At 40.3% G+C, this 26,492-nt stretch overlaps 1 protein-coding gene across 1 annotated transcript in view; it reads right to left on the bottom strand.

Annotated features, from left to right (window-relative positions):
• The window catches only part of ITGA2 (integrin subunit alpha 2), a 100,253-nt gene extending 81,428 nt beyond the window's left edge, over positions 1-18,825 (bottom strand). Inside the window, exon 1 of the mRNA XM_058308872.2 lies at positions 18,626-18,825. Within this exon, the coding sequence (XP_058164855.1) occupies positions 18,626-18,686 (61 nt within the window). The 5' untranslated portion in view covers positions 18,687-18,825. The remainder of the gene's footprint in view (positions 1-18,625) is intronic.
• Between the last annotated feature and the right edge of the window lie 7,667 nt (positions 18,826-26,492).

Raw genomic sequence — 26,492 nt, 5'->3', positions numbered from 1 at the left:
CTGTGGAATTGAGGGTCCCTGAAGCTTAATTTTCACTACTTCACATTAAATCCGCCTTTGCCCCTGAGGGTAGGGACTTTGCCTATTTTGTTCACTGCTATATTCCCCACTATTCAAAATAGTTCCTGGCATGGTGTTGTGGCTCAATAACAATTACTGAGAAAGACTATAGAGTGTTTCACTTTTCTACCTCACGATATAATGGGAGATCAATAAAGACTACCTCAATCAATAAATTTTCAGAATTCTGGGCTGATGCAAAGAAAGATGCTTGAACCCAGGCTACTCAGCAGATAGAAAGATTAAAAGATAGGGAAGTGGACTTGGCCCAGTGGTTAGGGTGTCTGTCTACCACATGGGAGGTCCGTGGTTCAAACCCCGGGCCTCCTTGACCCGTGTGGAGCTGGCCCATGAGCAGTGCTGATGCATGCATGGAGTGCCCTGCCACACAGGGGTGTCCCCACGCTGGGGAGTCCCTCGTGCAAGGAGTGTGCCCTGTAAGGAGAGCCGCCCAGCACGAAAGAAAGTGCAGCCTGCCCAGGAATGGTGCTGCACACACGGAGAGCTGACACAACAAGATGATGCAACAAAAAAAAAAGAAACACAGATTCCAGTGCCACTGACAACAACAGAAGTGGACAAAGAAGAACATGTAGCAAATGGACACAGAGAGCAGACAACTGGTTGGGGGGGGGGGAAAGAGAAATAAATTAAAATAAAGAAAGATTAAAAGATAGATTAATAAAATATATGCACACACAGAAATATATATATCCTGTACATGTATGTGTATAAATATAGGTGTGCATATGTGTGTATACGTATGCTGATTTATCTACATATATGGAGGCAAATACATTTTATTTTTTACTTGGAACTTTAATGAACTTGGAATTTTGCTTTTCTTTGTGCTATAGAGAACCATAAAAAGACTGAGCATACTGGTGGAGAGTTGAGGGTGGTGTCAGAAGTATACCAATGCTAGAAGTACAAGCATTTATTTAAACTGAAAAATCTATTTACTGAGAAAAACCAGCAGCATATGCCTGACAGTTCAGCCTTTGAGGTTTGACTAGCTCTGGGACTTTGGGCAAGTTACTCATTCTACATAAACTGTTGCTTTCTCATCTGTAAAAGATATATATTATCTGCCTTTTATTTTCTCACCTTATTGACCTGTAAATATGGTGAGATTTTTTAATATTAAAGCAATCTTACATACCTGGGATAAACCCCAGTTGATGATGATATAGCATGATTTAAAAATATTAGGTAGATCTTATTTGTTAATATTTTGTTAAGTACATTTGCATCTACATTTATGTGGGTTTACAAATAATCTTGGTATTTATTTTTTCTGTGTAATGTTTTTGACTGAGTTTAGTACCAAGGTAATACTGCCTTGGGTTGTAAAGAGTTCCTACAACCCCTATTTCCTGAACCTATTTGTTTCATTGATGTTTCATCCCTAAATGTTTGATAAAATTTATCAGCAAAGGTCATTTCAGACTATCTATTTCATATTATGCCAATATTGGTAGGTTTTTCTTCAAGGAATTTGTTTCATCTATGTTGTCCAAACCTATTGCCACAAAATTGTTCTTAATATTTCCTTATGCTTTTAATGTTTGCAGCATCTGTTATGATATCCTACTCTAAGTACCGATATTGGTCATTTATATCTTACCTTGTTTTCTTCATTATTTTAAGTAGAGATTTATAAATGTTATTGATATTTTCAAAAAATCATTTATTATTGAAAAAAAACCAGATATATATGCATACCCCATTGTGATCAGACAGTGCATATGAAGCCCTCAACTAGTGCCTCGTAAATGATCAGCAAATGCAGTGTTCATTTACTATTAATGTCATTATGTGCTACCAAGGATAGTACACTTCTTGAAAAATTTAATAGGGCATACCAATTTTTACCTTTCCTGTGAAAGCATATCCTGAATAAAATTCTACTTAAGTTTACAAAAATTGCTGTGTAATGGGAAGAAGAATAACAAGTTGCTGTTTTTGGCTGAGGTACACTCAAAGCTCACCCCCTAAACCAAGAAACTATTATCAGTTCAATTCAGGAAGCTGCACAAACAGGGGTTACTCAACCATGACCCTGAAAAGAAGAAAACAGACTTAGAACTCAAAAATGTAGCTAATCGTTCCTCAGAATATGTATGACAACAGGAAGTGGCCATAGGTCACATTTAGATCTTTTGAACACATACATAACTACCAGGAAATTTCATTTTCAATAGCATCGCCTTCATGCTGAAAGGACCATAATGCAGGTAAAAGGTCCCCCAACCCCACCTCTGATTCAAAAGGACTAAACTTGGAAATTATAATCCCTTTGGAAATGATAACACATTATACACAGATTCAAGCTCTATAATGTTTGGCTTATGGCTACAGTGCTTTAAAAATGCTGTGAAAAAGCCGAGAGCTCACCAAATGACCTTTGCAACAACTTTTGGTATATAGCAGCATACCATTCCATCAGAAAGAAAAATGCAATAAAGTATTTGTTTTGACTGCCAAATTTTACATTCAATAAAGATATAGGAAATACTATTCTCCTATACTCTGTGGGTGATATTAGAAATGAAAAGAAGCTCCTGAGGGGGCGGGGAGAGGGCTGCCTTGACCCTTCCAATCTGCCAAGGCCAGACACTCTGCTGGCACATGATAGGCACTCCATAAAAATCCCTTAAATAAATGAATGAGGATAAAAATGAATGAATAGCAAGCATAAGGCTATTTTCAAAAATAACTTTTACAGTCTGCAAAATATTTTGCCATTCATAATCCCATTTGATCTTCCCAACAACCCAGCAAAGTAGGCAATATTTTGGCTATGGCTTATCCAAAGTCGTCCAGAAAAATAATAGAATTTAACTTAACTCTTCAGAGCTGCAGCTCTTTCCACAGTGCTATGAACATTGACTGTGCTTAATACATGTTTGCTTAGTGCAGTGGTTTTCAACTGGGAGCAGTTTTGTCTGCCAGGGGGTATTTGGCAATATGTGAACACATTTTTGGTTGGCACAATTGTGAGAGGGGTGCTACTGGCATTTAGTGGGATACTACTCAATATCCTACAATGTACACTATAGTCTTCCAGGGGAAAGCATTATCTGGCCCAAAATGTCATAGAGCCAAATTTGAGAAACCTAGTCTAAACAATAGTCTTAAAAGCACAGTTAAGTTGATTAAAGTACTGATTTTAAAACATGTCTAGGAATTATTGGACACTCTTTCCATCAACAGGCAGATTCTAAGTCTCCTCTCCTTGAATCTAGTTGAGCCTTGATGAATAGATGGATGCAACTGCAAGATTTCTGAGTTTTGGTTAGAAAAGATCATACCGCTTCTGCCAGTTCCTTTGGGGACACTTGCCTTTGTGGCTCTGAGCCACCATTTAAGAAGTCAGGCTACCCAGAGAGTACTATGCTAGAGAGACTAGGGGATCACATATAGCGAGAGCCTAACACATAAGAGGAGAAAGAGAGATCCAAACCCTCTGACAGAATCATGTGAGAGGCCTTGACCCAGAACCGCCCAGCCAAGCCAATTTCAAAGTTCTGACTCAACAAACTATGGGATATAATAAGCAATAGTTGTGGTTTTAAGCCACTTAGTTTTGGAGTGACTTGTCACACAGATAGTCAGAGCAATGACTATGCATATTCAGTTACTCTTGAGTGCTCTGGAACAGAATGCCTTCCCTCTATCCTCCTGAAGAACCTGTCACATGGAAGCATAGAAAGTTTAACTAGAGGACTGCCAGTCCTCAAGTGAAAATGAATTATCATCAGCCTGTGGAAAGAGGGGACATATGGAAGTTTGCCAAAGGGATCTTCAGAAGATCCAAAGGGTCCGCTAAGGTACACTGCAGATAAGAGTCTTGGGCTGTAGTTATTTCAAAGCTGATCGTTATAAAACTGAACAGAACATTAAATTAGATGATCGCATGAGGTTTTTTTCTAGGCCTAAATTCTAGAGTAACCCTAATCTACAAATATTTTCAGAAGATAGGGATTATAACTTGAAAAATGCATCTCATGAATATACAGAACACAAATTAAAACAAATGTAAAACACCATTTTACAACCACCAAACTCTGAAAAGCAAATGAAAATCTAATATGGGCGAAGCAAGTAATCTCACACATTACTAATGGCTACAGTGTCCAATAGGGCAATCTTGCAATAAGTAATAAGAGCTATAAAAATACACAACTCTTTGACAGAGTAGTTCCCCTTCTGGAAATAATCCAAAAGGAAAAAGAAAAAAAAAATTCTCCTTTACAATGATATTTATGTTCATATTATTTATAGTAGGGGGGGGAACACAGGAAACAAAATATTCAACAATGGGACAATAGCTACCCATGATATAGCAGGATGTACTCATTTAAATTTTAAGTATGAAGCACATAAGGAAAAGTATATTCAAAATATATTAAGTGTGAAAAGTAAAACATCCATTTGCACATACACAGTGAGTATCGATGGAAAAATTACACTCACACTTAGAAACAGCAAAAGAAAATTTTTCTTAATTTTCCTATTAAGATAAATATTTTAGTATGTGTCATTTTCCATAAAAATGTTCAAATATTCAGCTTTAAAAGGAAAAGCTTCTAAGTTTGGTATTTTAATCATAGTTATAGAAAAGGGAAGAATTAATATAAGAAATCTCACTCATGAACATAAATACAAAAGCTACAAAATGCAGCAAACATAAAAAAACAGTATGTTGATCAAGGTAAGTATAACTCACAAATACAAGCACTTCAAAAATGTGAAAATCAATATAATTTTCTACCTTTGTAGATTAGAGCAGAAAAATTTCTTGTAATCATCAATAGAAAGAGAAAAAATTATAAAATTTGATGTACAATGGTGATTTTAAAAAGTTTCTTAGCAACCTAGGAACAAAAGGGAACTTCCTTAATCTGATAAAAGAGTGTCTATGAACAAACCACAGCAAATTCATATCTAGTGGTAAAATATTGGAGTTTTTTCACTGAGATTGGAAACATGATAAAGATGCCTATTAACACTCCTTCCGTTCATTCTTCTATACAATAGTCATCACTGTATCAGAGGTACTAGCTGGTGCAGTAAGGCAAGAAAAGTAATAATACATGAAAAGATTGGGAAGGAAGAAATAATATTATGCTAATTCATAAATGATATCATAATGTATATAGAAAATTCAAGAGGATTAGAAAAAATGATGAGAACTAACAAGTGAGATTAGTAAAACTGCTAAATGTAGTCATGATATGAAGAAATACATCTCTACGAGCAACAAAACATTATTTAGAAAATAAAATTTTAAGAAGTCATCATTTACAGTTACATCAAAATGTATCATATATTACATACCTAGGAATAAATCTAACAAATTCTGTGTGAGACATCTGCACAGAAGACTATAAATCATTACCAAGAAAAATGAAAGAACATCTAAATAAATGGAGAGATATATCAGATATAAGGATTAGAATATTTAATATTGCAAATATGTCAATTCTCCTCAGACGAGTTTATGGAGTCAATGCAATTTAAGTGGGGGAAAAAACATGTGTCTTAAGCACATGCTAAAATTTATACTGAAATGCAAAAGGCCAAAAATCAACAAGACACTCCTAAAGAAAAAAAAACAAGGTGGGGGAATTTTCTCTACTGGATAAAAGGACCTATTATAAATCTACTGTAAATATGACACTGTGTTACTTGAACAGAATAAAGAGCCTAGAAATAGACCAAAGCATATATGACATTTGATTTATGAGAAAAATGCCATTGCAGAATGTCCTATCTTTCCAATAAATTATGCACAGCTGACTGGTTATCTATTTTTTAAAAATGAACTTTGATTCTTATCTCACATCATTCTCAAAAATAAATTCCAGGAAAATAGAGGCCTAACTGAAAAGGCAAAACAATTAAATTTTTAGATGATAATTTGGAAGAATATGTTCCTGTACTTGAATTAGGAAACTATTCCGTGATCGCCATACAAAAATAAAAATAAAAAATTAACCACAAAAGAAAAATGTGATAAATTTAACTACATTAACATTAATAATTTTATTTATCAGTATACATTACTGAGAGAATGAAAAGGCAAGCCCCAAGTGCAAGAATGTATTTGCAACTCATGTACTTGGCTCATATTCAACATACATAAAGAATGACTATAAATCAACATAAAAAAGACAATCCCCATCAAAAATCATTTTTTTTTCATTTCTGTCTGTCTAGAATAGCATTTCAAAGGAAAGGAAATTCACATGGCAAATAATGTGCTAAACCCATTAGTACTAAAAGAAATACTAGTTAAAATCACCACCCCCCCCCCTGCAATCACCAAAATGGCTGAAATTTTTAAATCCTATATTACTCAGTCTTGGGAAGAACTGGAGCAACAGGATACTTGTGCATCGCTAGTGGGACTAAATAAATACAGCCATTTGGAAAACCGTATTGACTAGCATGGAATATTTCCTATAACCCAGCAATTCCATTCCCTATAGAAATGTGTACATATGTTTACCAAAGATAAGTGCAAAAACATTCTTAGCAGCACTGTTCATAATAGCCCCATAATGAAACTACCCAAATGTCCATCAATTAGAGTGAATGGATATGCAAATTGTGGTATGTTTATACACTGGAATAAATGGCAGTAAAACAAAAGAACTAAGGCTACATGCAACACCAAGATTAATCACAAACACAATGTTAAGAATAGCCAGACACAAAAGAATACATGTTAAATCTTTCCACATATATAAATTCAAAACCCAGTGAAATTAAACACTAGTTTATAGGAGGTATCTACTTAACTAATAGAATACAAAGAAAAGCAAGGAAATGATGGCTAGAAATTAAGAGTAGAGAGTGATTTGTGATTGGGCAGGAACATGAAGAGGACCTTTGGGGCCCTAACAATCTAATTATTTTACCTGCCTTCTGATATAATTTTTTTAAGGTAGCAAGGTATTAAGCTGGGTTGGGAGATGCTCCTCCACGAGTCAACACATCTTGCTAAGGATTTGAAGGATGCAAAACCCCAGTCATTCTCTATCCAGGTCATTACTCAGGGTTGCATTTGCACTGAGCCACCTTGAGGGATGAGTAATGTCTCCCTCTGGGACAAAGAACAGGGTTCTTACTGCTTGCTATAAAAAAGTAGGTTCACCACACTCAGCGCTCCTCTCCTGTAACACAATCTACTGCATGTGCTAGCAACCATCTGGGCCTTCTGTCCTGCCCCTGTGTAACTTGGGGGACAAAGGTAACCAACAGAAACATGCAGATGCTCATGCTGCTTGCTGTATCATGAGTAATAAAGTTCTTTGTCTTTGACCCTGGAGTCCAGTGTCTTCTGCAAGCAACTGTGAAATTGCAACAAGCAAATTTACTAACTTAAAATTAGAGCAGGGAAGCGGACTTGGCCCAGTGGTTAGGGCGTACGTCTACCACATGGGGTCCACGGTTCAAACCCTGGACCGCCTTGATCCATTTAGGGCTGGCCCATGCACAGTGCTGATGTGCGCAAGGAGTGCCGTGCCATGCAGGGGTGTCTCCTGTGTAGGGGAGCCCCACATGCAAGGAGTGTGCCCCATAAGGAGAGCCGCCCAGCACGAAAGAAAGTGCAGCCTGCCCAGGAATGGCGCCACACACACAGAGAGCTGACACAACAAGATGACACAACAAAAAGAAACACAGATTCCTGGTGCCGCTGATAAGGATAGAAGCAGTCACAGAACACACAGTGAATGGACACAGAGAGCACACAACTGCGGGGGGTGGAGGGGGAAGGAGAGAGAAATAAATAAAAAATAAATCTTTAAAAATAAATAAAGTAGAGTAAAATCAAATCCAAGCCCTGAAAAACTGTACATTTTTACCTTTTATGCATTTCTCTGCATGATGTCTTATGTCATAATAAAAACCAGTTTATAAAACTACTCTAATTGAATTCTAATTTTTGCTTTTTTTTCTTTTACCTATCATTTTCTGGTTGCTTACTATATGCTAGACCCTGGGAAAATAAAGATAAATAGGACATAAGGTGATCTTAAAGAACATATTCAGTGAGAGAGTGAGCCAAGCCAATGAAAATTATGATACTGCTTTATGAGAACAGGAAAAGGTAACAGGAAAAGAGTTTTTGGAAAAAAACATGTTCTGAAGTATGTTAATACTTCTATTGATGGTGTTACTTGTCAATAGAGTTATCCTAGTCAGACATTTCAAAAACAACAGAGAAAGATTTTAAAAGCAAACTGTCAATAAAATGAAAACAAATTTATGAACTAATGGATTATTTTAGCAAATTCAGTTAAATTTGCAAATGGAGTGTTTTTCCATATACTAATTGGAAAAAACTAGGAATTTTTCAGCTTGGCATTCATTCAGAAAGTGTACCTTTAACCCTTTGTTACAGTAGCTGTTACCCTTTTCTCATTCATTCTTTCATTCATTTTTTCATTCAACAAAATAGTGCCAAGAATACAAGAGTTGAACAAGACATGACCCCAGTCTTCTCAGCACTTGCAACTTATAGGATTTATAGATGAGTAAATAAGTCACTAAAATAGAATGTGACACCGCTAAGAGTCTAGGTAAGGAGTAACACCTAAACTGGACGAGGGCTGAGAAGTCTTCTTGAGGTGAAGAGGCCTCCACAAAATAAAGACTTAACAAGTAAAATGGGGGTTGTGTGCTAAAGAGTATTTCAAAAGAGACAAGGCAAGAGAACATGGTACCGTACTCTTTAAAAAGTGTTGAGATCATATCTCACTTAAACTGTCATCATCATCATCATCATCAAATGATACTAATATCTTAAAGTTTGGTTATTTGGGGCAAAAAATAAATACCATAATTATAAAGGGACTTCTTAATTCCTATGACATTTACATATATTATTTATTTGAGGACCTTTCAATTTTGGTATTAAGCTTTTTGCATTAGGGCAATTTATTACTATTTTATACAGAAAGGAAAAGAAAGATCACATAAAATTACCCCAATTTCACAGGTTAAATTATTTTTCCCCCAGAGAAGAGTGTAAATAAATACATAAAAAATGGAGTCAATTATTCTGAAATTCCTATTTTATGTATCAACATTCAGAAAATGATTTAGAAAAGGTAATAAAATCCAAGAAGTTTTAGTGCCCATATTCTAACCAGCGTCCAAGTGCTATTTTGTTAAAGAACCCGAGAATGACAGGGAAGCAATTCGGAATAGAGTTGTCCAACTGAACTGACCAGAAGCCAGCTTGTGTTCAGTCTGCATTTCTACATGGTATCCATGGAAATGAGATCAGGCCTGCACAAAGACAAACAAAGGCCACGTTCAAATGAATCAGAGAGAATGACAACTGCCAATGTTCAAGCCATGCTTTGGCACAATAGCCTTGTTTACGCTTTTTAAAACACAATGAAAAAATCTCTTATGCTGACAATACAGTGTGTATCACTATTTTATTTCTTTGTTCTGTTTAAACATTAACCTCATCTTTATACAGAAAGTCTTTCAATGATCAGGAGTTATGTCGGCCTTCTACAGTAAAAACTGTCTCTAGTCACTTGAAACTAATAAACGGAAAAATTGCACTGTTACCCTTGCAGAGCATACAGTAATAATGCAGGAATCTTCACTGACAAACTCACACAGTTTTTATGAACTGTTTGGGCAACAGAACAGACAACTTTCTCAAAAGTAATGAAATATATTTGAAAATTATTAACAGTCCCAATAGTCTATGTAGTTGAATACATTAGCAAAATATGCAGTTCAAGTTTATTCTGGTTAATAAATGTAATTCATAAACACTTTGAACTAATTATAACTTTAAAATTAAGTATAGGCAACAATTTATTTTCTAACATCTGATTAAATGAAAATGATTGGATTTTTTACATGCTTTAAAAACACCAGTGAGTTATACAGAATAAAAGGAAGCTACAGAATAATCTAGAGATGGTATATAACAGTGATTTTGGTGGTAGATGAAAATTGTGGTTAATAGTATAAATATAAGAATGTTCTTTCACAAAGTGTTAAAAATATGGTGATACATAGGAAAATTACAACTAATGTAATTTATGGATGATAGTTAACAGTAATATTGTAATATTTTTATAGCAATGGCAAAGAAGATATTATATCAATTCTAAGGGACAACAATAAAGGGATATAAGGGAGTAAGAGATTTTTCCTTTTGGGAAATTGGTGATGACAGCACAACTCTGTGACGAAAATGCAAACCACTATGTATACTTTGAAAGGACTGTGCAAAGCATGGGACAGCATAACACAGTGTATCCAGTGGTAGAAGATGGACTGTCATTAACAGAATATGACAATGTTCTCTCATGAACTAATAACACTAATACAGGATGTGAATACTAGGGTGGGTTGGGAGAAAATATACCAAATGTGAGATATGGCCTATAGTTAGTGGTGATATTTTGATGATGTTCTTTCATAGTATTTAACAAATGTTTCACAACAGTGCAAGGTGTTGGTGGAGGGGTGATGTGTGGGAGCTCTGTGTGATGATATGCACGTTCATTTTGTAAGTTCACAACTTTTACTATGTACTTATTGTTTATATATGTTGATGTATGAATGACACACTTCAGTAAATTTTTTTTGTAAATGAAAAAAAGGCCTTAATACATTACCAATAAAACCTTTCAAAGCCAACATTTCTCTGGGATACATGGAACTGTGATATCTGAAAAAATTATTTTGGGGATATTTATTATAATAGATAGAAATAAAGAATTAAAACCTTTACTGGAGACACATAAATCTGTAGCTCTGGAATGTTATTACTACAAACCCTAAAAAAACAGCACTAGGCTTATTAATTATAACACCTTAGTGTGGTAAGTATGGTCAGAAACTAACGTGTGTTTACAAGGGTTCCCTCATCAATCCAAGCAGCCACATCGGGGCTCGGCAGCACCTTTTCTCATGGCTCTGTTTTCCCATCTCCGCACACCTTGATCAACTTTACCCTTTTCTCTCATTAATTAATATCCTATCCAATTCAATTTTATAACCCACAACTTATTTTGCCTTCCTTCACACAATCATCTATGCCTTCTAATCAGGAGTTCCTTTTTGCCAGAACTCATTTTCTTGCTGATCAGTCAATTCTCCCTCTCTCTTTTCTCTCTGATACCTTTCCTTAGCCATCAGTACCCACCTCTCCCCTCAATTTCTCTTGTGTTATGGGCCCCTGCCACATATAAATGCCTCAGTGCAATTTTTAAAAATTACAAGTATACCACGTAGTACAAGAGGAATTAATAATAGAAGTAAATGTGGCTCAAGCAGTTGAGCACTGCCTCCTACATGGGAGGTCCCAATTTGGTTTCCAGGGCCTCCTAAAGAAAACAAGCAGACAGCAAGCAAAAACAATGAGCAAACAATGAGCAAAATAACAAGCAAAAGCAATGAAGAAACAATGAGCGGGAAACGGACTTTGGCCCAGTGGTTAGGGCGTCCGTCTACCATATGGGAGGTCGGCGGTTCAAACCCCGGCCTCCTTGACCCGTGTGGAGCTGGCCATGCGCAGAGCTGATGCGCGCAAGGAGTGCCGTGCCACGCAAGGGTGTCCCCCGCGTGGGGGAGCCCCACGCGCAAGGAGTGCACTGCCCGTGAGGAGAACCGCCCAGCATGAAAAGAAAAAGCAGCCTGTCCAGGAATGGCGCCGCCCACACTTCCCGTGCCGCTGACGACAACAAAGAAACAAGACGCAGCAAACAGACACCAAGAACAGACAAACGGGGGGGGGGGAAGGAATTAAATAAATAAATAAATCTTTAAAAAAAAAAAAAAAAAAGAAACAATGAGCAAACAAACAGGGGAGTCAAGTTGGGGAAGCCAACTTGGGGGAGCCAACTCGGGGAGACAATGTGGCTCAGTGGTTGAGCACTGGCCTCCCACACATGAGGTCCTGGGTTCAATCCCTGGTCCTAGTACCTCAAAAAAAAAAATCTCATTATAATAATTTTTACCCAAGTCTCTCATCTTAAAATTGGAAAGAAAAACAAAAGCAGCCACTTGCATACCCCCTTAGCTACTCTGGCCCATCTTTTATTATCAAACATTTTGACACTGTCCATATTTTCTCACCTTCCATTTACTCTTTAGCCCACTCCATTCTGATTTCTACTTTTTTGGACCCCAGGGAGAATGCTCCTGCCAACACTGTCAGACTTGCTTGGATTCTGTGAAGAAGTTGACCCAATGGACTAACTCTTGGTTCTCAAAATATCTCTGTGGTCTCCTATTTTCTGCAGTCTTCTTTCTACTTCTCCAGAGGTACAGTGGCTCTAAATCAGTATAAATCGGTAGTTTAAAAACAGTATCAAGGACATGCTTTCTTTCCATCTTTTCCCTAGGTGATCCCAGTTTTATTGGCTCTATCTTTAAGCTAGCTGACATCATGGTTGCAAGAAGGCTATAGCTGTTTCTAGCTTTACATCTAGACCTGAACATATGTTTCTTAACCAATGTTTCTCTAAGGGATGGAAATTCCTTTCCCAGAAGTAACCCCAGGAGATCCTCCCACATGTCTCACTGGCCAAAACTGTGTTACATGCCTGTTTCTAAACCATGGGGCATGTATGGGGCAAAAGATGCGCCCACCATGATTGGCTCAGACCAGTCATGGTCTACCCCTCAGCCTCCTCCTGGATGTCCTAGCTGTGCCGAGGACGGTGGTAATTAAATAATTGAAGGTCTGTTAGAAAGGAGGTAGGTTAGGAATTCTCCAGGGCTGAAACAATTTACTTTTTGCCAGGTTGGGACTTGCTTCCAAACAACCTCTCTGGACCATGTTTCAGATTTCTTCTGATTCTACAGTCGGCCTAGCACATTGCACTGTGTAAAGAAGGTGCTTCATAAATATATGATTAAATACGAGTTTTATGGAGTTCATCATCGCCTCATCAACAAAGCACTGGTATCGACGGATCATCTGAAGGGGCAGGAGAATCATTTTCATATACAGAATCTATTGTTCAGGGTTTGGGGTATCAGGGTTTTCTCTTCAGAGAACCATTCTGTGTGCTCTTTCAGGTCAATCACTGGTCACAACAACTGAAGGGATAAAGACTCTACACCTTGGACTTGCTGATTAGAGTGGCAACCTTCTTAAACTTCTGAAAACTGGGTTGATCAGTGAAACCTAAAGATGCTCTTGGGTTCTTCTCTCCATGCTGTGCTGAATCTTTGCGTGCTATGCCAAGCTAAGCAGGGTTGTTAGTCTGGATCCTGCGGCTTTAGTGATTGCATTTAAGTGATGCCTGCATGATTCTTCTGGCCCCAAATATTTTCCCCATTCTTCCTGAAATTCTTTATTTTTGATACACTGAAAGGGGGGCCTTTATCTTCCAGAATATCTAAAATGCCTTCATTATAAACTCATCTCTGTATTAATAGCCTTCTCCTTGTAAATATGCCTAGGGCTGTAAGCACATTAACGCAGAGAGCAGTCATTACCGATTTTAGTGTGAATTCATTTAAACTGACACATTCACCGACTCTTGGAGTTGAAATCTACCTGCCTGGGGGTCATCTCACAGTGAAATTTTAATTTGTTAGGAAAGGTGGGTGGTGATAACATTTAAGCAATCCCTTCCAAACCTGGCTGTGCATCAGAAAACACCAGCGCAATTGTTTTTGTTTTTCCTTTTTAAGATTTCTTTTGGTAATCCATATATAACATAAAATTTGCCATTTTAGCCATTTTGAGCAATGGTTTTTAATTGCTGAATTCCGAACACCACCCTAGGAATTTAAATCAAACAGTGGAATGTGCATCATTATTTAAGAGAGCAAAGCTCAGTCAAGTTTAGGCAAGTGTAGCCAGAGAGCCCTAGGGGTAAAGGGTTACCTTGTCAGAGGAGCTGGGGAGGAAAGGAGACAAGTGGTTTAGGGAAGGTTCCAGAAATGAAACAGTACCTCAAGCGTCCATTTTTGATATGAAAGAAAAAGTTCCTTATTTTATAATTTTGCTTGGAGTTGACCCTTCTAACATTGGACAGTGGTCATCTGCAAAGGGATGGATTATTCTTCCTGAATGTGCTGGCTGCTGTGTTCAGATGAAAACCAGAGCATTCATGTTTTGTATGGGACATAAAAAAACCAAGAAATCCTGACTCCACTATTCTTCCTACTGCTTTCTATCTTTATTTCCTTCTCTTTCACTTTCCCAACTCAATCAAATCAAGGACTCATTCCCTGGCCAAATTGCCATCTTTGTATCCCAACAGGGTTGATCAGTGAAACCTAAAGATGTTTTTTGGTGATACCATTGGAGGGCATTTCAGAGAAAATAGAGAAAAAGGAAAAGCTTCAAGGCAGTGGAAGGAAACGGAATAGCCTAGAAAATATTTGAACATTAAATATGGTATGATTAGGTAAAGTCAAAACATGGAATGGTGTTGTTTATACATGATTTGGGGGTATGTATATGTGTGTGTCCTGTGTGTGTTGTGTGTGTGTGTGAGTTGGAGTGAGTATCCTGGAGAAAGGGCTGAATAGGCAGGTTGCAACCAGGTGATGAAGGACTTTTTATGACATGCTAAGAAATTTGGATTTTACCCTACAGGAGATGGGTTCCACCAAACATTTGAAGCAAGAGAGTGACTGGATAAAGTAAGTGCCTAAGAAAGATAACCAGGGTGACAATGAGGAGAAAGAACTGGAGGAAGAAGAGACTAAAAACAGAAAAAGCAGTTTAAAAAGTATAATAGCCCAGACATCCAAATAAGTGAGGAACGTAGGAGAAAAGAACTGAGAGAAAACAGAAGACGGAGGTGGAGTGTGTTTCAGAAGAAAGGAACGACCAAATTAAATATTAATAAGAAGACTCTTTTTACTATGAGATCAATTAGAATATTTACATGTGAGGGAAAATTACACTAGAGAGAGAATTTGAAGAAGCACATTAAAAAGGTGTGACTGATGAGGCAAGGTACATTCAGAATTCCAGTAGAAGGATTATCCTTGGCTTGCAAAACACTAGAGAAAATAAGTGACATCGTGTATTTTAAAAGTACTTTTACCTTTGTTCTGTGGGCCTATAGTTTATAGATTACCCAGGCCTCTTATGGTTTCTTCCATCTTCCACCTGCCCATTTAGTTTTCAGTGACAATAAGCACTTAAATCAAAGACGACCAATCAAAAGCGATAAATAGGGAACTAAACCATGAGCACTGAATTTTCTTAAACACCTATAAGAAGGATTATGGAGGGTGAATTTGAATCTAAATATTAAAATACAATTTGAGGGAGTGGATATGGCTTAAGCAGTTGAGCTCCTGCTTCCCACATGGGAGGTCCCAGGTTCAGTTCCTAGTGCCTCCTAAAAACAAAAGACCAAACAACAAGCAAAATAATAAAATAACTAACAAAGGGGAGCCAATGAGGCTCCACAGTTGAGCACCGGCTTCCCACATAAGAGATCCAGGGTTCAGTCCCCAGTAATGGTACCACACACACACACACACACACAAATGAAATTTGAGGGTTGTATGTTTCTAAAGTGCTCTGCATGGGGAAGCAGGCTTGGCCCAGTGGTTAGGGTGTCCGTCTACCACATGGGAGGAGCCCGGTTCAAACCCCGGGCCTCCTTGACCCGTGTGGAGCTGGCCCATGCGCAGTACTGATGCGCGCAAGGAGTGCCCTGCCACGCAGGGGTGCCCACGTGCAAGGAGTGCCCCCCGTAAGGAGAGCCGCCCAGTACGAAAGAAAGTGCAGCCTGCCCAGGAATGGTGCCGCACACACGGAAAGCTGACACACAAGATGATGGAACAAAAAGAAACACAGATTCCCATGCCGCTGACAACAACAGAAGTGGACAAAGAAGAGGACACAGCAAATAGACACAGAGAACAGACAACTGGGGCAGGGGGGAAGGGGAGAGAAATAAATAAAATAAATCTTTAAAATAAATAAAGTGCTTTGTATGTATGATGGAGAGGAAGCACGATATAGAAACACATATATGCTTTAAATTTTAAACATCTATAATACATTCATATTACACAATTGTACATGTACAATATGTATACTTAACAAGCAACTATATACGTGTGTATAGTGATAAATGCTAAAAATGTATACAAAACGGTTTTTTCAGATACCTCTGACTGCAATCTTTCATTTATTCTCAGATAATCATGGCATCGAATAATGGTGCTCCAACCAAAGTTGACTTATTATTATTATTGTGATGGAAGAACTTGTATCATTGATATAAAGACTGTGGTTACCAGAGGTTTTGTGGGGAGGGTGAGGAAAGAATAGGTAGAACAAAAAATAATGATGCTACTGTTCTAGGAACTTCAGTTAATACCAGAAATGACTAAGATTTATAATGATCACCTTGGATTAAAAATAAACCAGTCTTTGAGTAAGTAAATATATGGAGCAGGAGCAGGAAGTAAATATATGAAATACTGTTTAAAATCACTCAGCTTACTTGCAGTAAGTTGTTCTTATTAACTCAAGGTTAAAATCTCTGTACCTGACTTCATGACGTGTAACAACACATTCCACTGAAGAGTTTCTCACTGTTCTTTACAGAACAAGCCTCAACACTTCAAAGATAAGAAAATAATGTTATGTTTTCATAGCTTCTTTTAATACTAGGATGAAAAGCTTGGATTTATATTTCTACTAGCTCTTAGGAAAGTTGTGATCTTACAGTGACTATTTTCAACATCAAATTCAACTTTACCTGTACCCCCTAGATTATAGTTGATGACCCCCCAAAAACTCTCTTGTATATACGTCGAGTGTTTAGGATAAGAACAGAATGGGTTCCATTAAACAGATTCTTTCCATTCTCTCCCAGAGCCCTCTCTCCACCCTGGCCTTCAGTGTCACTGAATGATGTAAATATTAACATTTGGGTATGTATAATGTTAAATTTAACCATCAGGTATGTATAATTTCAGTGTGATTATCTTCTGATCATAACCCTAGGGACACTGCTGACCTGTTGTTACCTTTTTAATTCGGGTCCAATCCCTTCCTATCTCTCCTTTGGCATAGGCCTTCCAGCCCTTCTCATCTGCACACTTCTCATGAAGGAAATCTGGTCAAATACCCAAATAATACCGCCTGAGCCAAAGATAGAGAGAGAGAATATAATGAAAATGCCAAATTCAATGGTAACAAAACCAAAATATTAATACAAGAATTGCCCCAGAATCACAAAACCACAGTATTAACACAGGAATTGCTCAAGAAAATCCCAGGAATTAATCCAGCTGTATTTGCATTGAAATTCCAACCACACACATTTAGAATGTGGTCTGAGGACTGTGAGGCACCAGTTACAGGGTTAGATATTAAACCTATGATCCCCATTCTGTTTGGAGAAGAAGGGTGTGTGTGTGTGTGTGTGTGTGTGTGAGAGAGAGAGAGAGAGAGAGAGAGAGAGAGAGAGATTTCTCTTATCTCCGACCTAGAGAAAATGCCATAGAAACCACAATAAAGAATACGGACTGGCTGAATGTTGGCCCAAGGGTTATCTTTGAAAAAAAACCACTTCAACATCAGAGACCTGTGTCTGTGTGTGTGTGTGTGTGTATGTGTGTGTGTGTGTGTGATGTAGCTGTTTAAACTACAAGATACAAATGTGAGCCCTCCTCCCTCCAAGTAAACTTAAACTTAAGCACACGCTAGGCTCTGGATAAATATCCGGACAAAGTACTGCAGACAATCGCACAGCAGCTGGGCACTCCGGGAAAGAAGTGCGAAGGTGGGTGGGCCTGCTCCCTCCACACTGCACCTGGAGCTCCTGCTGGGACTAACTGTCCCTTCCCCCTCTCGCTGCAGCCTCGAAGATCACGAAAGTGGAAAAAAAAACTTTTCCTGGCCTAAGTCTACACAGAACAGACGTTACAACAATAAGAGGAAGGCAGAAAGGCAGGAAGAATTCCCCTCAGCCAAGTATTTAAAAGGCGCTTTCTGTTTCTACATGCCCTATGGAAGGAAACACCAGCGCAACGTCCTGAAATGAGAAATGGAGGCATTATTCACTCTCTTAGGAGAAACCTTGAAAAATAAGCGTGTTGGGCTCCAAGTCTCCCTGCAAAGCCCCAGACATCGCGCTGGGGAGTTGCAGGGTGAAGGAGACGACAGGGACGAGATTCCAGGGTCCCACAGGATTCCGATGAGATCCCGGGCGGGAGAGACACCTGCCTGAGCGGGAGCGGGCAGGCACTTACGGCTGCAGGACTCGCGGTCCCCAGGACACCCCCTAATCCCCACGCCCTCCGTGCATGAGTGCGTACGCGTGTTCCCAAAACCAAAGTGTTCGCTGAGATGACCGAACAGAGTGAGACACGCCTTAAGGGGACGCGAAGCTGGGGCGAGAGGGAATGGGGGGTCCTCTCCAGCCCGCTCCGGACGGCTGGGCGCCTGGGCCACGAGAAATCAGAGCCGGGACTCCCGCTGCCTGCTGCCTCGTCCCCAGTCACCCTTCCCTCATGCCACGGGGACCCACACCTAGCTCTCCTGCAGAAGATGCACATCAAACCCCCTGCTTACCTTGGCTGAGCACTAACAGCCGCAGCGGCAGCCGTGCGCTCCCCGTCCGTCCCGGCCGCATCTTGAGACCGCCGTGGGGAGAGGAGCTGCGCTGGGTTTGCAGGGAGCAGCCTTGCCCGAGGGATACAAAAACTAGGAGACTCTCCGCGCGGGTGAGAGCAAAGAAAAGCTGCCTGGCAGCTCGCAGGGCGCCCAGGGCCCGCCCCTCCGGCCCCTCCCGCCCCTCCCGCCCGGCACCCGCCGGACGTGCGGCGGCGCGCCCCGCGGGCTGCACCTAGGCGCAGCCAGCCCCGGGGGCACACCTTAGCTCCCTCCCGCCTACCCAGCCCCGGGATCCCGGAAGCAGGCGGGGAGGAGGAAGACACACTCGCCTGGCAGCCTTTCCTGCCCTAGACCGGACTTGACCCCCACATCCGACGGGCGAAAACCACCCGCGTCTCTACCCCGCCCGACGCCGGCAGCCCCAGGTCCGCTCGCAGGGCCCTCTGCGGCCGCCGCGGGCCCCTCGCAGCTCCGCCGCCCCGCGCCGCCCTCCAGGCTCCTCCTGCCTGGAGCTGGGGGAGAAGGGGACCCGCGAATACCCGGGCCAAGTTCTCAGGGGCTTCACGTTGCGTCACCTTCTCGGCTCTTTTTAAGTGTGTGGAGTAACGACAAATTAGCGCAGAATGACCAGGTTAGAAATTAACTCCTCAGAAAAAAAAGATCTGCACACAAATTTTGATTATCCGCCGTGAAAATCCACCAAGACCTGTTGTGAGAGCAACGTGTGTGATATAAATCTTCATTCCTCTCCTCCGAGATAAATAGGGAGATGATATGATTTTTGAGTTGAAGCGAATTACTTCGAGCAGAGAGGAATGAGAGCCCATACATAACCTCATGACTCTTCCTCTTTGTCTATATTACACGTGATGATTTTCTTCCATTATTTCAGTCTCAGATTTGGAAAGAGAACTTTCTAGAACCATAGCTGAGACTATTACTTATAAACTTAAGAAATGGAATAGTTGTATTTCTCCTTCATATCTGGTTTTTCCTCCAAAATTTCACCTAGCACATTGCTGAAACCAGAATTCTTCCAGTGGCTTTGGTGAAGCAATGGTATCTTTTAATAAATTAAACTAGGGACTTATTAGTCTAATCATTACTCTTGTCACCACTGCACATCTTCATAGCACACCTACTATGAGAAACGCAGGATGCCTGGGATCCTGCCACAGTTAAATGAAGTTGTTCAAGATGGAAAGCCCTTAAAAATGAATTAATCGGTAAAATAAAACTCTCCTTTTTGCCAGAGCCAGGGCTGGAATCTGGTATTTTTAAAGTATTAAATTCGTATTTATCAGACACTACTGCTTAGGGTCATGAATATAAAAACTGGATGCCTTTGAGCCCCAAAATTAATAGCCCCAGGTACTTTCCTGTTTTCTTATGTCTCTTACTAATTCTACTTACTAAACCTGACAAACACTTGAAGGCATTTTTTTCTGACCCGTCTATGGTACTCACCTGCTTACTAAGAGTTAAGCTACCACCTGAGAGTTCTTAGGTGGCCGCTCACTAACCCTGACACACACATTACCTTGACTCTGTTCACAGACTTCTTGTGGGAAGTCAGCCAGGTTTCAGAGAGATGACTATCTGTCTGTTTCCTTCTGATTCACTGAAATGTGAGTAACTGTTTGGAATAAACCCTTGTTTGAGAGGCAGGATAATTGCCTTAATGTTAGGCAGGAATTTATGCTTTGTCTCTGGGTACTAGAAAGGAAAAAGTAACTTTCTTTACTTTAGTGATTAGAACTAGACAAATTAACATTACTGTAGCCTGAGGTACAGAATAAACCAGTACTATATTTCCCAGTACAGGCAAAAGTTCTGAGAAACAAAACACAAACTACTAACTCACTTTTTTCAAGAGTATAAGGATTTCTTAGACCAAAGAGTTTGAGAATCCCTGTCTTAGTCTTCCTAGGAACTGTCCTGCCTCAGTGTAATTATGCTGTATACCACATTCTGAGCAGGGAACAAGGAAAATACGGATAGTTTTTAAAGACAAGTTGTAATGTGGATCTGAAACCATGTCATTGATTTTTTTCTACTCTGCTACATTAAAATTCATTGGTACATTGAACACTTTAAATAGTTCTTTTGTCCAGGCAAAATTTTATAACACCATGCATTGGACATTTAGAAAACATTGGTTCACTGATTTATGCAGATCAGCTTCCAATTGTTTTCACCTTCCATTACACAATATGAAAAAGTCAAGTTTGTTAATACCACCATTGAGCTCATCTGAAAAGTCTTTTTAAGTATTAGGAAGCTGTCAAGCTTGTGCTGGTGGACACATATTTTCCAAAATTTGAAGTTTCACTTGAAAGCTTGAATTTTATCATTAACAACAAATAGGGTCAGTTGTTGGCTTGAAATAACAACTTTGCTCATTTTCTAGAAATGTTTGTCAAATAGTTGTCTGAATAACCACTGTTTGCCAGTAATTATTTTAAGTAAAAAATGATGTTCCTTAAAAAGTGACTAGTTCAGGGAGGCAGACTTAGGTCAATGGATAGAGCATCCGCCTACCACATGGGAGGTCCAGGGTTCAAACCCAGGGCCTCCTGCCCTGTGTGGTGAGCTGGCCCACGCACAGTGCTGATTCGCGCAAGGAGTGCCATGCCACGCAGGGGTGTCCCCTGTGTAGGGGAGCCCCATGTGCAAGGAGTACACCCTGTAAGGAGAGCCACCCCACACGAAAGGAAGTCCAGCCTGCCCAGGAGCGTTGCTGCACACATGGAGAGCTGATGCAAAAAGATGATGCAACAAAAAGAAACACAGATTCCGGGTACTGCTGACAAGAATGAAAGCAGACACAGAAGAGCACACAGTGAATGGACACAGAGAACAGACAACTGGAGGGGGAGAAGGGGAGAGAAATAAATAAAAATAAATCTTTTTTTAAAAAAGCGACTAATTCAGCTTACACATCCTCCAGACAAACATCCTACTTCAGTGTATAAGAAATGCTTTATGTGTACTTCTCAGATTTAAGTGCACAGAATATACAAAAGACATATGCTCAAGGGTTGAAATTTAGTAAACGTTTTTAACTGCTTCATCAAGGACATTTTTTTTAAAGATTTGTTTTTTATTTAGTTCTTTCCCCTTCCTCCTCACCCCACCCCCCTCAAGTTGTCTGGTCTCTGTGTCCATTTGCTGTGTGTTCTTCTGTGACCACTTCTATCCTTATCAGCAGCACCAGGAATCTGTGTTTCTTTTTGTTGTATCATCTTGTGTCAGCTCTCCATGTGTGTGGTGCCATTCCTGAGCAGGCTGTACTTTCTTTCACGCTGGGCGGCTCTCCTTACGGGTGCACTCCTTGCGCGTGGGGCTCCCCTATGTGGGGGACGTCCCTGCATGGCACGGCACTCCTTGTGCGCATCAGCACTGCTCATGGACCAACTCCACACAGGTCAAGGAGGCCCGGGGTTTGAACTGCAGGCCTCCCATGTGGTAGGATGACTCCCTATCCATTGGGCCAAGTCTGCTTCCCTCAAGGACATTCTTGACTGAAAGTGGCTCCTTCTCTCCTTTCATCCTTCCCCTCCCTCCCTCCCTCCCTTTTCTTTTCCTTTTTTTCTCTCTTTCTCTCTTCCCTCTCCCTCCCTCCCTTCCTCCCTTCCTTCCTTTTTTCCTCCCTTCTTTCCTTTCTTCTTTCAGGGAAGAAAGCAATGATTACAAGTACCAACCATTGTTCTTGCACCATTAGGACAAATATCAACACAGTGAGAAAAGCAAATAACTTCTTAGTATAATGATGAAAATGGTTTTGACCTCAGTGTCTACCTGATAGTTCTTGAAGACACCCATGGACCACATTCTGAGAACCACCAAGGAATGGAATGAAGCCTGTATTTTTTCCACTACTTTCTTTGTCTTAGATGCAGGCAAGAATTTTGTTGGGACAAAGGGCTCAAATGAGTTTTACCCAAGGCCTTCCTTCTGACCTCTCTTATCTTCATGTCTCACTCTTTGTGATGGTTAGGCTAATGTGTGACTCAAGGGTACTAATGACTCCCTTTCCAATAATCAAGGGGTCACTGACAAAGGAAGTGGCTGTGTCTCAAGCAATTGAACTCCTGTTTATCATATGTAGGACCCAGATTTCATCCCTGGGAACTCCTGGTAAAAAAAAGAAAAAAGGTGTCCCAGATCTGCCCAGCTCAGGGAGGCACAAGGCCCCCATGCAGTGTGGAGAGGGACACCAAAAAGACTATGACACAAACAGGGGAAAAAAAAGAGGTCACTGACAGTCATTGTCATCAGTTGGCAATGGAGATATTCAAAATAGAATCACTGAATTCTCATACTTCCATACTTATAAGAGGCAAGGATCTGGGTGAGATCCACAGTTTTGTGGAATCAAAAGGTATAATGATGTTGGCTGGCTCTTCCTAAATACTCTGAATGCAGTTACAAAAGAAAGAGATGAGCTAAAGTCTTCAAATTTCCAACTTAAATGTCACATGAATGATGTGAAAGTTTCTGTGTGTGCTCTATGTGAAGAAAAATCTTGTTTCCTGCAGCCACAGACTTGAGATCTCTGACAACCATACTCAGAGTTTCATTGTGTGAGTAGCAGAGTTACAAAGGAAACTAAAATCTCAACCTCATGGGATGTGTGCTGTTAAAATGAAGGCCTTGATTGAAAAGAAGTGGAACCCTGAGTATTGGGATGGTGACATATGGGTTGATGATGATATCAGTGGGAACATTAGAACCCTAAATTCTGCTGAGACTTGGCCAGATAAATTTGTGATGACCTGCCCATGGAGACCACACAATGTCAAGCTCGTATCACCTAGCCTCCAGACTGCCCCAAGGAATCTGGACCTCCTTCCAGTCCTGAGGCAGGTACCAGCCACTCCAGCATGTACTGCCCAACCTCCATCCTGCCTTGAGGAACCTGCCTTCCAACACCTGCCTGAAGAGATTAATCCTGTGTCACCAGATGAAAATGGAAAAGGAATGCCCTAGGTCAGTAGCTTGCATGGCATTTCTAATCCTTCTCCTTATACACCCCTACTACTCCTCTTCTCTTCCAGACCTATTTCTAGACTAAAATCATGATAACCTCCCAAAAGTGAAGTACAAAGTGTGACCCATGAAGAAGTAGGCTATATTCTAAAAGAACTGCATGAGTTTTCCAACTTACATAGACTGAAACCAGGGGAATATGTACGGGAATGGATACTAAGGGTATGGGATAACAGTGGAAGGAATAAAAAGTTGGATCAGCCTGAATTATTGATATGGACCCACTAAGCAGAAATTCTGGATTCAACGCTATAGTTCAAGAGGTTAGAAAGGGCTCTAACATTTTGTTTGGGTGGCTGACTGAAACATGGACCAAAAGATGGCCTAGACTGTCTGAGCTTGAGATGTCCAATTTACTCTGATATGCAGTAGAAGAGGGAATTCAAAGGCTTCGAGAGATTGGAATGCTAGAATGGATTTACCATTCAAGACCTGCCCAACCACCCCAGAAATGTCCAGAGGATACACCTTTAACCAGGATTGTGAGGAATAAAGTTGTAAGACTAACTCCATCTTTCCTGAAGAGCTCTGTGGTTGCGCTTCTCTGTAGTACAGATATTACTGTAGGAACTGCTGTGATGGAACTAGAATCCTTAAACAATTTTGGGATGATTGGATCTCAGTCTGGTAAAAGTTAAGTATCAGCAGTTAATCACCAAAGATAAGGAGGGTGTGGCTACCACAGTAAAAGGCAGACTCAAAGCAGCAATCAAGAGTCTGAGTCATATATAGCTATAGCATTGGCTAATAGATGGTGGGATACTTAGAAGTGAAAAACATGGGCTGTCTACTAAATTCCTTCTGGATCTGTATAAGCAGAAGAATTCTAGGTTAAGTAAACAAAAGCATAACTTGCATTACAGACATAGAGAATCATGGCCCCTTAAGCACTTCCCAGACTTGGGACAGTTTACAGACCCAGACCCCTTGAATTAGGAGAAGGCCACATTCCCTTATGGAAGGATCCCGTGAAACTGGCAAAAATTTATACTGTTACTCTTCCCTCCAGCTTTCCCCAAGGAGACTTACAGCCTTTTTCCAGAGTAACTGTGCACTGGGGAAAGGAAATGATAAGATATTTTGGGGATTATTAGACAGAAATGAGAGTAATTCCAGTATACCCAAAAATCATTGTGGTCCTTCAGTCAGATTAGGGACTTATGGGGGTCAGATGATTGATGAAGTTTTAGTGCAGGCCCATCTCACAGTGGGTCCAGTGAGTCTGAGGGAGATTCTGAGGTTATTTTTCTGGTTCCAGAATGTGTACTTGGAATAGACATAATTAGTAACTGGAGCAATCCTCACATTGGATCCCTGACTTTTGAAGTGAGGGCTATTATGATAATAAAGGCCAAGTGGAAGCCAGTAGAACTGCCTCTGCCTAGCAAAATAGTAAATCAAAATAATACTAGATTCTTGGCGGGATTGCAAAGATTAGTGGCCCCATCAAGGTTTCGAAGGATGCTGGGGTGGTGATTCCCACCTCATCCCTATTCAACTCTCCTATTTGGCCTATGCAGAAAACGGATTGATCTTGGAGGATGATAGTAGATTATTATCAACTTAACTAGGTTGTGACTCCAATCACAGCTGCTGTCACAGATGTGTTATCATTGCTTGAGCAAATCAATACATCCCCTGGTACCCAGTATACAGTTATTGATCTGGCAAATGCTTTTTTCTCAATTGCCTTTAGTAAGGGCCACCAGAAACAGTTTGCTTTCAGCTGGCAAGGTCAGCAATATACCTTCACTGTCCTGCCTCAGGGGTATATCAGGTCGCCAGCCCTGTGTCATAATATTATCCACCGGGATCTTGATCATCTTTCCCTGCCACAAGACATCACACTGTTTCATTATATTGATGATATTACATTGATAGGCCCTAGTGAGCAAGAAGTAGCAATGATTCTAGGCTTTGGAAAAGTATGTGAGAAAGGATGGGAAATAAATTCAACAAAAATACAGGGGACTTCTGCTTTGGTGAAATTTATAGGAGTCTGATGGTGTGGGCCATGTCAAGATATCCCTTCTAAAAGTGAAGGATAAGCTGTTGCTTCTACCCAATCTTATGATCAAAAATAGGCACAACACTTAGCTGATCCCTTCAGATTTCGGAAACAAAGCATTCTTCTTTTGGGTGTGCTATTCTGGCTCATTTACCAGAAAAGCTGCTAGTTTTGATTGGGGACTGGGACAAGAGGAAGTTCTGCAATAGGTCCAGGCTGCTGTGCAAGCTGCACTACCATTTGGGCCATATGATCCAGCAGGTACAATGGTGCTAGAAGTATCAGTGGTGAATAAGATGCTGTCTGGAGCCTTTGGCAGGCCTTTATAGGAGAATCACAACTCAGACCATTAGGATTTTGGAGCAAAGCCCTGCCATCCTCTGCAGATAATTACTCTCCTTTTGAGAAACGGCTTTTGACTTGCCACTGGGCCCTAGTAGAGACCAAAATTTAACCATGGCTAGCAAGTTACCATGAGACCTGAGTTGCCTATCATGAGCTGGGTATTGTCTGACCCACCAAACCATAAAGCTGGGCATGCACAGCAGCACTCCATTATCAAGCGGAAGTGGTATTGTATTAGTTAGCCAAAGGGGTGCTGATACAAAGTACCAGAACTCTGTTGGCTTTTATAAAAGGTATTTGTTTGGAGGTAGAAGCTTACAGTTTTGAGGCCCTAAAGAATACAATTCAAGGTACCATAAGAGATCATTTCTCAACCAAAGTCTGTTGTCTTGTGTTGACACAAGGTGGTAGGTAATGTCT

Source organism: Dasypus novemcinctus, chromosome 2, assembly GCF_030445035.2.
Source record: "Dasypus novemcinctus isolate mDasNov1 chromosome 2, mDasNov1.1.hap2, whole genome shotgun sequence".
Lineage (NCBI taxonomy): Eukaryota > Metazoa > Chordata > Mammalia > Cingulata > Dasypodidae > Dasypus > Dasypus novemcinctus.
The sequence above is the reverse complement of the archived record's forward strand: the minus strand, read 5'-3'. Positions and strand labels throughout refer to the sequence as shown.